Below are 12,109 nucleotides of genomic sequence, written 5' to 3'. Positions count from 1 at the left end.
GGCCGACTGTCAGAATTTGGTGACCTCAAGCTTTTCAGGGAAGCGGCTGAGCACATTGTGTTGAGGTCGTAGCAATGCTCCGGGGTCAGAGGTCAGGTGCAGCGCCCCACACCAGGGAGCTACCCCACCAGGGAGCTACGTCAGGGGGCGGGATTGTCCCCTCCCATTTTCGCCGGGCGGGTTCTACGGCAGGAGCGAAAAATCTCACGAGAAATCCAAATCGCGTTTCACTCCGATGAAAACGCGAGGCGCCATGGTCCACGCAACCCCCCCCGACCAGCGACGTAGCGTGTCAGGGCCTGCCCCGTCTGCGTCACGTCGTGGGACCTGCCCCTTGAGGTTATTGAGCTCAAGTCCCGAACGATACGGTGGAGAAAGCCGCCCTTGCTGCCGGTGTCAACCTTTGCCGATATCTGTGAAAACTTTGCCCGGGAACTTACATTTCAGTTGCGAGTTTGAAATTGAATTTTAACATGTGCTGACTGACACGGGCTTTTCCTGACAGGAAAAGGTGAAGAGAATGCAGCTTCTGCAGGGTCTAATCTCTTCAGTAGCAATGAGTGACTGGGAGAGATTCCAGAATGAACTTACACTGGTATTCACTTCACCCCCTGTCTGATGATCACCATGCTCAAACTCCCTTGGATGACTGTCCTCAGGTGGCTGGATCTGCGTCTGAGCAGTGGTCTATGTGTCTCAAGAAGGTCATGGGGTGATTTACCAGAAGAATTCAAAATGACAAGAGGGTTTTTAAGAAACAGTTTCCGTTGGCAGAAGTTAAAGTTTATTTGTTGGTCACAAGTAAGGCTGACATTAACACTGCAATGCAGTTACTGTGAAATTCCCCCAGTCGCCACATTCCGGCGCCTCTTTGGGTCAATGCATCTAACCAGCACGTCTTTCAGAATGTGGGAGGAAACCAGAGCACCCGGAGGAAGCCCACGCAGACACGGGGAGAATGTGCAGACTCCGCACAGAAAGTGACCCAAGCCAGGGATCGAACCCAGGTCTTGGCGCTGTGAAGCAGCAATGCTAACCACTGTGCTACCATGCTGTGAAGGTTGGCAACCAGAAGACATAGAATCATAGAATGCCTCCAGTGAAGGAGGAGGCCATTCAGCCCATCAAGTTTGCACCAGTTCTCTGAAAGAGAGTCACACCGAAGCCCACTCCCTCCCGTAACCCCACGCATTTATCATGGCCAATCCACCCAATGTAGATTGGATCTAAATGGCCAAAGGTCTAGAGTGAGGAGAGGATGTGACTTTCTTTTTAATAAAAACACAATAGCCGGAATCCACTCCCCACCCCCCCCACTTCTCTCTCCACCCCGCTACATCACTCCTCAGCGTGTTCCCCAGCAATGTGGCTGCTGAGCATGGAAAATGCCATTGCCTGCAGCGGGACAGGATAATCTCACCACTGCCCAATGGCGGGCAGTCTCTGTCACCGGAAGACCCGCCGCGGGAAGGGCTCCGAATCCCAGCCCCTTGAGCTGTGAGGATCTGGAATTGTGTTGGACAAAAGACTAGCGACAGCAGATTCAGGGTAAACTTTCCAAAGGGCACCTGGTAAGTATTTTAAAAGGAAAAGAACATAAAAACATAAAAGCTAGGAGCAGGAGGAGGCCATCTGGCCCCTTGAACCTGCTCAGCCATTCAATAAGATCATGGCTGATCTTTTCGTGGACTCAGCTCCACTTACCCGCCCCCTCACCATAACCCTTAATTCCTTCACTGTTCAAAAATTTATCTATCCTTGCCTTAAAATCCGGATAAATGCGAAGTGATGCATTTTGGAAGAAATAATGTAGGGAGGAGTTATACAATAAATGGCAGAGTCATCAGGAGTATAGAAACACAGAGGGACCTAGGTGTGCAAGTCCACAAATCCTTGAAGGTGGCAACACAGGTGGAGAAGGTGGTGAAGAAGGCATATGGTATGCTTGCCTTTATAGGACGGGGTATAGAGTAGAAAAGCTGGAGTCTGATGATGCAGCTGTATAGAACGCTGGTTAGGCCACATTTGGAGTACTGCGTCCAGTTCTGGTCGCCGCACTACCAGAAGGACGTGGAGGCGTTAGAGAGAGTGCAGAGAAGGTTTACCAGGATGTTGCCTGATATGGAGGGTCTTAGCTATGAGGAGAGATTGGGTAGACTGGGGTTGTTCTCCTTGGAAAGACGGAGAATGAGGGGAGATCTAATAGAGGTGTACAAGATTATGAAGGGTATAGATAGGGTGAACAGTGGGAAGCTTTTTCCCAGGTCGGAGGTGACGATCACGAGGGGTCACGGGCTCAAGCTGAGAGGGGCGAAGTATAACTCAGATATCAGAGGGATGTTTTTTACACAGAGGGTGGTGGGGGCCTGGAATGCGCTGCCAAGTAGGGTGGTGGAGGCAGGCACGCTGACATCGTTTAAGACTTACCTGGATAGTCACATGAGCAGCCTGGGAATGGAGGGATACAAACGATTGGTCTAGTTGGACCAAGGAGCGGCACAGGCTTGGAGGGCCGAAGGGCCTGTTTCCTGTGCTGTACTGTTCTTTGTTCTTTTGTAAAACATTCAATGAGGTAGCCTCAACTGCTTCACTGGCAGGGAATTCCACAGATTCACAACCCTTTGGGTGAAGAAGTTCCTCCTCAACTCAGTCCTAAATCTGCTCCCCCTTATTTTGAGGCCATGCCCTCAATGGCGGGCAGAAGTACCAGCTATGGAGGAAGAAACGAGTTCCTTCCAGGCCAGAGATCTTTAGCTAATCAGGAACAGACAATTATTTTTAAAATAAGCACATTCCAGCAGACAGCCAATTAATTTGGCTACTGCTTGGCACTATTTGAAGAGCTTGGAGTACAGGCGAACCTCGGCACTGGTTTACAGATTGGCATTGAGAAAGTAAACAAGGATGTACATTAATAAACTATATACTCAGCAACACATTACCCTGTTATTAGAGCCTCAAGAAAAACAAACTTCAGGGGAAATGAACAATGGATGTGGTAGACATGAACAAATGAACTACACCTTTAGTGGAAATTATCCCACTCAAATAATAAATATTTAAGTGCACCACAGACAGGGCAAATAAGTCAACCTCTGAAGCTTCCGTAAATCCTTCCAAAAGTGGGAGTCGCACTTTTACACGGAGTACAAACCTACCAGCATGGGTGTAGGTGGTCAACTACCTTGAAATAGGAAAACAAAACACAGCACTGGCCATTCGTGTTAATGTGGCAGCGGTTATTGAATGAATGAATTGCACAAGGATTCCTTTCACCCCAATCAAAGCTTCAAATTCACTGTCCTTGGCATCTGAGCCAAAGTCTTCATCGAATTCTTTTAACGAAGGCACCAAGATAAGGATCCCCCCTCGCGATCGGACCTGGTGCATTTGCTTTTAGAATAATACCTCTGCCAAAAATCATCTTCCTCTCCATCCACTGAACTGGATGGGCCAATCGGTTTAATGATCTGATGACATTTTGTGCATTAATAACATCCCATGATATGAGAATAAAAACCACACAAAATATCAGCATATACATTTCCACACTTTGTGAAGGATCTTTTTTTCACTGCCAACTATACCATCCATTCCATTTAATGTGAACATGATCTTTGGATGGCATGAGGCACAGATTCAAAGGTTGATCTGGATGTTAGACCTGGTATCACTGCAGTGTGGGTGGCACGGTGGCACAGTGGTTCGCACTGCTGCCTCACAGCACCAGGGAGCCGGGTTCGATTCCCGGCTTGGGTCACTGCCTGCGCGGAGCCTGCACATTCTCACCGTGTCTGCGTGGGTTTCCCTCCGGGTGCTCTGGTTTCTTCCCACAGTCCAAAGAGGTGCTGGTTAGGTGGATTGTCCATGCTAAATTCTCCCTCAATGTATCCGAACAGGCGCCAGAGTGTGGCAACTCGGGGATTTGCACAGTAACTTAATTGCAGTGTTAACTTTGATATGATTTATTATTGTCACATGTATTTACATACAGTAAAAAGTATTGTTCCTTGCGCGCTATACAGACAAAGCATACCATTCATAGAGAGGGAAACAAGAGAGTGCAGAATGTAGTGTTACAGTCATAGCTAGGGTATAGATCGACTTAATGCAAGGTAAGTCCATTCAAAAGTCTGACGGCAGCAGGGAAGAAGCTGTTCTTGAGTTGGTTGGTACGTGACCTCAGACTTTTGTATCTTTTTCCCGGTGGAAGAAGATGGAAGAGAGAATGTCCGGGGTGTGTGGTATGTAAGCCGGGGTTCGTAAGCCTAATTGTGACACTAATAAATAAATAAACTTTAAATAAATAAAGAAAAATTATTCACAGGCACATCTTGATCTCATCAGACATCTGGGATCACAAGCTAATAAGCTGTGTGCTTTATGTAGGCCTCGGGGACACCTATTCTACACATTATTGATCCATAACTTCATCTCATCCTCATCCATCCAACTGTTGTCATGGAGGTGAACAGAACAAATCCTTCAGAGAACTTGATGTCCAGCCTGGCTTTCCGTTTAAAAAATTTCTAATGGCACTAATTTTGTTCCGTCGACCACACCCGCTGGTACCCTCTTGAATCTTGTCTTGTCACGTCCTGTTGTTTTCACCAGACTGGTTTTCGAACCTTTCCATGCCAGTACATCTGCTGGGCACCTTGTTACTCATGGGGGCTTCAGCTATATTGCCAGTGTGACGTAGTGGGTACACGTGATTTTGCTGCTGTCTGGTGGTCAATTGCTGGAGACCGGAAATGTTGGCATCCAGGGTCAGAATTCTCCAGCCGTTCACGCCCTGCCACTGCTGTCAGAGAGAAGGGAGAAGTTGCGCTGAGCCAAATCTCCATTCACTGCAGCAGGACAGGAGAATCCCGCTGGAGTGAATGGCCAGAGAATCCCACCCCTGGTAATCTTTGACCAATTGCGGTCTTCAGTTGCAACACTGGACTGGTTAAGTAAAATGGCTGCACCAATGAGCCGTTGGTTTGAAATCTTTGCTGGACTGAGGGTTTGATTTCACTCAGTAAAGTGCATAAATGTGCATTGCATTTCTGGAAGGTTGAACTTAGAGGGTATCGGATTACACTGGATTCACCGACCATAAGACATAGGAGCCGAAGTAGACCATTCGGCCCATCGAGTCTGCTCCTTCATTCAACTGATCTGAAATGATAATTCTCAACTCCATTTTCCCGCCGTATCCCCATAACTCTTGATTCCCTTACTGATTAAAAATCTGTCTATCTGAGCCTCGAACACACTTAATGACCCAGCCTCGACAGCGCTCTGCGGTAAAGAATTCCACAGATACACTACACTCTGAGAGAAGAAATTCCTCCTCATCTCTGTCTTAAATGGGCGACCCCTTACTCTGAGATTACCCAGTTCTTACTCTGAGATTATGCCCTCTTGTCCTAGACTCTCCCACAAGGGGAAACAACCCCTCAGCATCTACCTTGTCAGCTCGCCTGAGTATCCTATCGGTCTCAGTAAAGTCGCCTCTCATTCAGACAGTTTATGAGGTCCTACCTTGGTCTTTGTGAACCTGCCCAGTTGCAGACAGGCGGCTGAGACTCAGGCGTTAGGGCTCAATGATACTAGCAGGCCTCTCGGTAAACATAAACAAAAACAGAAAATGCTGGAAAATCTCAGCAGGACTGACAGCATCTGTGGAGACCGAAAAGAGCTAATATTTCGAGTCTGGATAATTCTTTGCCAAGGCTCTGCAGGCTAGGTGGACTGGCCATGGTAAATTGCCCTTTAGTGTCCCAAGGTATGAAGCTTAGATGGATTCGCCATGGTAATTTTTAAAAATTCATTTGTGGCTCAGCCAGCATTTATTGCCCATCCCTAGTTGCCCTTGAGAAGGTGGTGGTGAGCTGCCTCTTGAATGTCTGCAGTCTACGTGCTGTGGGTTGACCCACAATGCCTTTGGGGACGGAATTCCAGGATTTTGACCCAGCGACTGTGAAGGAATGGCGATATATTTCCAAGTCAGGACGATGAGTGGCTTGGAGGGGAACTCACAGGTGGTGGTGTTCCCATGTATCTGCTGCCCTTACCTTTCTAGATGGAAGTGGTCGTGGGTTTGGAAGGTGCTGTCTAAGGATCTTTGGTGAATTGCTGCAGTGCATCTTGGAGATAGTATACACTGCTGCTACTGAGCGTCGGTGGTGGAGGGAGTGGATGTTTGTGGATGTGGTGCCAATCAAGTGGGCTGCTTTGTCCTGGACATTGTCAAGCTTCTTGATGTTGTTGGAGCTGCACCCATCCAGGCAAGTGGAGAATATTCCATCACACTCCCATCTGTGCCTTGTAGATAGTGGATAGGCTTTGGGTAGTCAGGAGATGAATTACTCACCTCAGTATTCTTAGCCTCTGACCTGCTCTTGTAGCCACTGTGTTAATGTGGTGAGTCCAGTTGAGGTTCTGGTCAATGGTAATCCCAAGGTTGTTGACAGTGGGAGATTCAGTGATGGTTACACCATTGAATGTCAAGGGGCGGTGGTTAGAGTGTCTCTTACTGGTGATGGTCATTGCCTGGCATTTGTGTGGCGTGAATGTTACTTGTCACTTGTCAGCCCAAGCCTGGATATTGTCCAGATCTTGTTGCATTTGAACATGGACTGCTTCAGTATCTGAGGAGTTGCGAATGGTGCTGAACATTGTACAATAATCAGCAAACATCCCCACTTCTGACCTTATGACGGAGGGAAGGTCATTGATGAAGCAGCTGAAGATTGTGTCCCTAGGTCACTGCCCTGAGGGAGTCCTGCAGACATTTTCTGCAGCTGAGGTGACTGACCCTCCACAGCCACAACCATGTACCAGGTATGTCTCCAACCAGTGGAGAGTTTGCCCCCTGATACCCATTGATTCCAGTATTGCTAGAGCTCCTTGATGCCACACTTGGTCGAATGTGGCCTTGATGTCAAGGGTTGTCACTCTTACCTCACCTCTGGAATTCAGCTCTTTCGTCCCATGTTTGAACCAAGGCTACAATGAGGTCAGGAGCTGAGTGACCCTGACGAACCCAAACTGGGCGTCACTGAGCAGGTTATTGCTGAGCACTGTCGATGACCCCTTCCATCACTTTACTGATGATTGAGAGTAGACTGGGCCGTAATTGGCCAGGTTGGAGTTGTCCTGTTTTTTGTGTACAGGACATACCTGGGCAATTTTCCACACTGTTTGGTAGATGCCAGTGTTGTAACTGTACTGGAGGAGCTTGGATAGGAGAGTGGCAAGTTCTGGAGCACAAGTTTTCAGTACTTTTCAAGGAATGTTATCAGGACCCATTGCCTTTGCAGTATCCAGTGCCTCCAATTCTTTTTTGATGTCACGGGGAGTGAACTGAATTGGCTGGAGACTGGCATCTGAGATGCTGGGGACCACTGGAGGAGGCCGAGATGGATCATCCACTCGGCACCTCTGGCTGAAGATCGCTGCGAATGCTTCAGCCTTATCTTTTGCACTGATGTGCTGGGCTCCTCCATCACTGAGGATGGGGTATTTGTAGAGCCTCCTCCTCCAGTGAGTTGTTTCATTGTATATAGGATGGGAAAAAGGGCCGAGGTGATATACCAGTGCAGTGAGTTATTTAATTGTATATAAGGTGGGAATAGGGCCTGGGTGATATAACAGTACAGACCCGATGGGCCAAATGGCCTCCTCTTCCACTGTAGGAATCCTATGACTTTGGGGCATTGAGGAATCAACCTTACACTCCCAAGGTTGTGTGTCGGTAAACAGTAAGCTCGCAACACCAGGTTAATCACAAGCTTTCGGAGCGCTGCCTCCTTCATCAGGTGACTCACTCACATGGTGAAGGAGCAGTGCTCCGAAAGCTCGTGATTCCAAATAAATCTGTTGGATTTTAACCTCGTTACGGTTAAAGTTTGTTTATTAGTCACAAGTAGGCTTACGTTAACACTGCAATGAAGTTACTGTGAAAATCCCCAAGTCGCCACATTCCGATGCCTGTTCGGGTACACTGAGGGAGAAATTAGCACGGCCAATTCACCTAACCTGCACATCTTTTGGACTGTGGGAGGAAACCGGAGCACCCGGAGGAACTCCACGCAGACACGGGGAGAAGGTGCAAACTCCACACAGACAGTGACCCAAGCCGGGAATCAGGTCCCTGGCGCTGTGAGGCCATGATGTGGAGATGCTGGCATTGGACTGGGGTAAACACAATAAGAAGTCTCACAACACCAGGTTAAAATCCAACAGGTTTATTTGGTAGCACAAGCCACTTGTGGACCTGTTGGACTTTAACCTGGTGTTGTGAGACTTCTTATTGTGCTATGAGGCAGCAGTGCTTACAACGTGCCACCGTGTTGTGAGACTTCTTACTGTGGCCACCACACCAGCATCTCCACATCATGTCGGCAAACGGGTTCACTTATGCTGCCTTTGCGATACAAATGCATGGTTCAAAAAAAAAACTGAAGGCACAACACAACTAGCATTCATACCGTGCCTCCGATGTAGAATAATATTCCAAGCTGCTTAACTTTAACTCTTTTTTAAAAAAACATTCATTTTCAGCAAATTCCTTGTTGGGCAGTGACTCACTGCCCAGTGGCATTCCTGTGAAATTGGAGTTAATCCCTCGATTGACGGGTGAAGGTGAAAAGTTTTAATCCCCCTGACTGATCAGGACAAAGTAAATACAGCCAATGGATTGAAATTCCTGTTCATGGCTCCAAAGTCACCTGGATCCCAGCTCATCCCTCTACAGATGCTGAACCGATATGGGGGTAGGCAACAGTGTTCAGGGGCTTAAATAATTATGATCGTTGATTCTGTCGCGCGCTCCCCCAACCCCACAAGCCCCCCGGCTCTTTCTCTCTCTATACTCCCATCCCCCACACGCTCCTTGGTCATTTCTCAGCAGTTTCCCTTGAATACTGCAGCCTGTGCTGTGCTCGTTTATTCATTGTGGTGTCACAAGGTCAGTTCTTTGCTAGTCAGAGTCATCAGCGTCAGCTGAATGTCAGAATGGTTTATTGAAAAGGAGCAAGGCAGTTCGCAGAGACCTTTAAAAAGCACTGAGCCGTGTTTATGTTAGAAGCAGAAATGCCCCAAAATAACGCCACGCTTTCAAACCAAAATGAATGGGGCCACCTTCTCAGCGACTGAGGTTTGACGGGGCCCCACTGTCAACCGTGTCTTCCCACGCCAATAATTGGCAGCCTGGTAGCATTTGTATTTTCAAAGCTTTGTGCCGAGAAGGTGCCACTGTATTCAGCCTCTGTCTCCCTTGCCTGCATCTCGAGGCCCCAGATTTCTCATTGTTCCAGGGTCTGCTATTGTTAAAGTTTATTTACAAGTCACAAGTAAGGCTTGCATTAACACTGCAATGACATTCCTGTGAAATTCCCCTTGTAGCGACACTCCATAGCCTGTTTGGGTCACTGCACCTAACCCGCACATCTTTGGACTGTGGGAGGAAACCAGAGCACGTGGCTTCCATTCCAGCAATTGTTCGGTTACACTGAGGGAGAATTTAGCATGGCCAATTCACCTAACCCGCACATCTTTTGGACTGTGGGAGGAAACCGGAGCACCTGGAGGAAACTCACGCAGACACGGAGAAAACATGCAGACAGTGACCCAAAGTCAGAATTGAACCCAGGTCCCTGGCGCTGTGAGGCAGCAGTGCTAACCACTGTGCCACCACGCCACCCAATTGGCTACGCATTGAGAGCTCAGCCGCCGTCCTTAACTGGATTGGTCAGCGGACCCTCTGGCCATGAGCTGGCCAGTGCAACAAAAATCACATTGGGCACGTCCACCCGTGCCCTGAGAGGGCAAGGCCTGAAAATGATCCCAACATCAAGTTCCGGATCGCAACACAAAACTCTTGACCACGGATTCAAATACCACCTCGACAGTTGGGAAATTTAAATTCAGCTAATCAAATAAATTTGGAATTATAAGTTATCATCAGGAATTATGTTTCAGGGTGGCATGGTGGCATAGTGGTTAGCACTGCTACCTCACAGCGCCAGGGACCCGGGTTCAATTCCCGGCTTGGGTCTGTGTGGGAGTCTGAACGTTCTCCCCGTGTCTGCGTGGGTTCCCTCCGGGTGCTCCGGCTTCCTCCCACAATCCAAAGATGTGTGAGTTTAGGGTGTATTGGCCATGCTAAATTGCCCATCAGTGTCTCGGAATGCGTACAAAGAACAAAGAAAATTACTGCACAGGTACAGGCCCTTCAGCCTTCCAAGCCTGCATCGACCATGCTGCCCGACTTAACTAAAACCCCTACCCTTCCGGGGACCATATCCCTCTATTCCCATCCTATTCATGTACTTGTCAAGACGCCCCTTAAAAGTCACTACCGTGTCCGCTTCCACTACCTCCCCCGGCAACGGGTTCCAGGCACCCGTTACTCTCTGTGTAAAAAATCTGCCTCGTACATCTCCTTTAAACCTTGACCCTCACACCTTAAACCTGTGTCCCCGAGTAATTGACTCTTCCACCCTGGGAAAAAGCTTCTGACTATCCACTCTGTCCATGCCTCTCATAATCTTGTAGACTTCTATCAGGTCGTTCCTCAACCTCCGTCGTTCCAGTGAGAACAAACCAAGTTTCTCCAACCTCTCCTCATGGCTAATGCCCTCCATACCAGGCAACATTCTGGTAAATCTTTTCTGTACCCTCTCCAAAGCCTCCACATCCTACTGGTAGTGTGGCGACCAGAATTGAACACTATATTCCAAGTGCGGCCTAACTAAGGTTCTATAAAGCTGCAACATGACGTGCCAATTTTTAGACTCAATGCCCCAGCCAATGAAGGCAAGCATGCCGTATGCCTTCTTGGCTACCTTCTCCGCTTGCATTGCCATTTTCAGTGACCTGTGTACCTGTACACCCAGATCCCTTTGTCTATCAATACTCCTAAGGGTTCTGCCATTTACTGTAAATTTCCTATCTGTATTAGACCTTCCAAAATGCAATACCTCACATTTGTCCGGATTAAACTCCATCTGCCATCTCTCCGCCCAAGTCTCCAACCGATCTATATCCTGCTGTATCCTCTGATGGTCCTCATCGTTATCCGCAAATCCACCAAACTTTGTGTTGTCCGCAAACTTACTAATCAAACCAGTTACATTTTCCTCCAAATCATTTATATTTGATAGGTAGGTTAGGCGTATGTTAGAGGGATTAGGGGGGTAAATATGTGGGGTCATGGGGATAGGGCCTGGGGTGGGATTGTTGTTGGTGCAGACTCGATGGCTCAAATGGCCTCCTTCTGCACTATAGGGTTTCAATGATCTATGACTTAATGATGACCTTCTGAAGGGCAACTGGGCACATTCAGTAAATGCTGGCCTCACCAGTGACACTGGCATCCCGCGAATCAATTAAAATGAGTTGTCCATTCATGGCATCCATTCCACAACCTACTGCGTAAACTGGTGTGTTTCTAGCTGGTCTCTTCATGCTCACTAAAGACTGAGGCTTGGTGACATCAATTGGCTGGACGGCTGGTTAGCGATGCAGAACGATGCCAACAGCACGGGTTCAATTCCCGTACCGGCTGAGGTTATTCATGAAGTCCCCAACTTCTCAACCTTGCCCCTCACCTGAGGTGTGGTGACCCTCAGGTTAAATCACCTCCAGTCAGCTCTCCCCCCTCAAAGGGGAGAGCAGGCGATGGTCATCTGGGACAATGGTGACTTTACACTTTCTTCCTGGAACCAGGTCCTCAGTGTGGTCGCTGCGCATTGTTGGGAATGTGGTTGCGGCAAGCAGAACTGTAAATTTTGTCAGGAATAATAGAGGAGCTTCAATGTCAAGATTAAACTGACCTGCACGAGTTCGATGTGCGGCTCAGAACCCACCCACGAGCAGGGTCCAGTTTCCATTACCACTGATCCAAAATGCACAGAATCGACCCACATATGCATTTTGCAGGTCAAATTGCAAAAGATTTTATGTCCAACCTAACCTCTAATATAGACTTACAACCATAAGGCTATATTCAAGCTATCTCGCTTTGTGCCCTATTTGTAGCAAGCTTTGTTGTCTTGTTACACAACGATTTTCGTACATGTCTCACTGACTTGTGTTCAAGCTCAGACGCCTCAGC

At 48.1% G+C, this 12,109-nt stretch overlaps 1 protein-coding gene across 1 annotated transcript in view; it reads right to left on the bottom strand.

Annotated features, from left to right (window-relative positions):
- LOC144497782 (adhesion G protein-coupled receptor L2-like) overlaps positions 1-11,460 on the bottom strand; it is a 60,320-nt gene extending 48,860 nt beyond the window's left edge. Inside the window, exons 1-3 of the mRNA XM_078219219.1 lie at positions 11,425-11,460; positions 4,629-4,804; positions 1,421-1,505 (exon numbers count right to left, since the gene is read on the bottom strand). Coding sequence (XP_078075345.1) covers positions 1,421-1,505; positions 4,629-4,804; positions 11,425-11,460 — 297 coding nt within the window. The remainder of the gene's footprint in view (positions 1-1,420; positions 1,506-4,628; positions 4,805-11,424) is intronic.
- Positions 11,461-12,109: the final 649 nt, after the last annotated feature.

Source organism: Mustelus asterias, chromosome 8 (assembly GCF_964213995.1).
Source record: "Mustelus asterias chromosome 8, sMusAst1.hap1.1, whole genome shotgun sequence".
Classification (NCBI taxonomy): Eukaryota; Metazoa; Chordata; class Chondrichthyes; order Carcharhiniformes; family Triakidae; genus Mustelus; species Mustelus asterias.
Note: the sequence above shows the minus strand (reverse complement) of the source record. Positions and strands in the feature narration are given on the sequence as shown.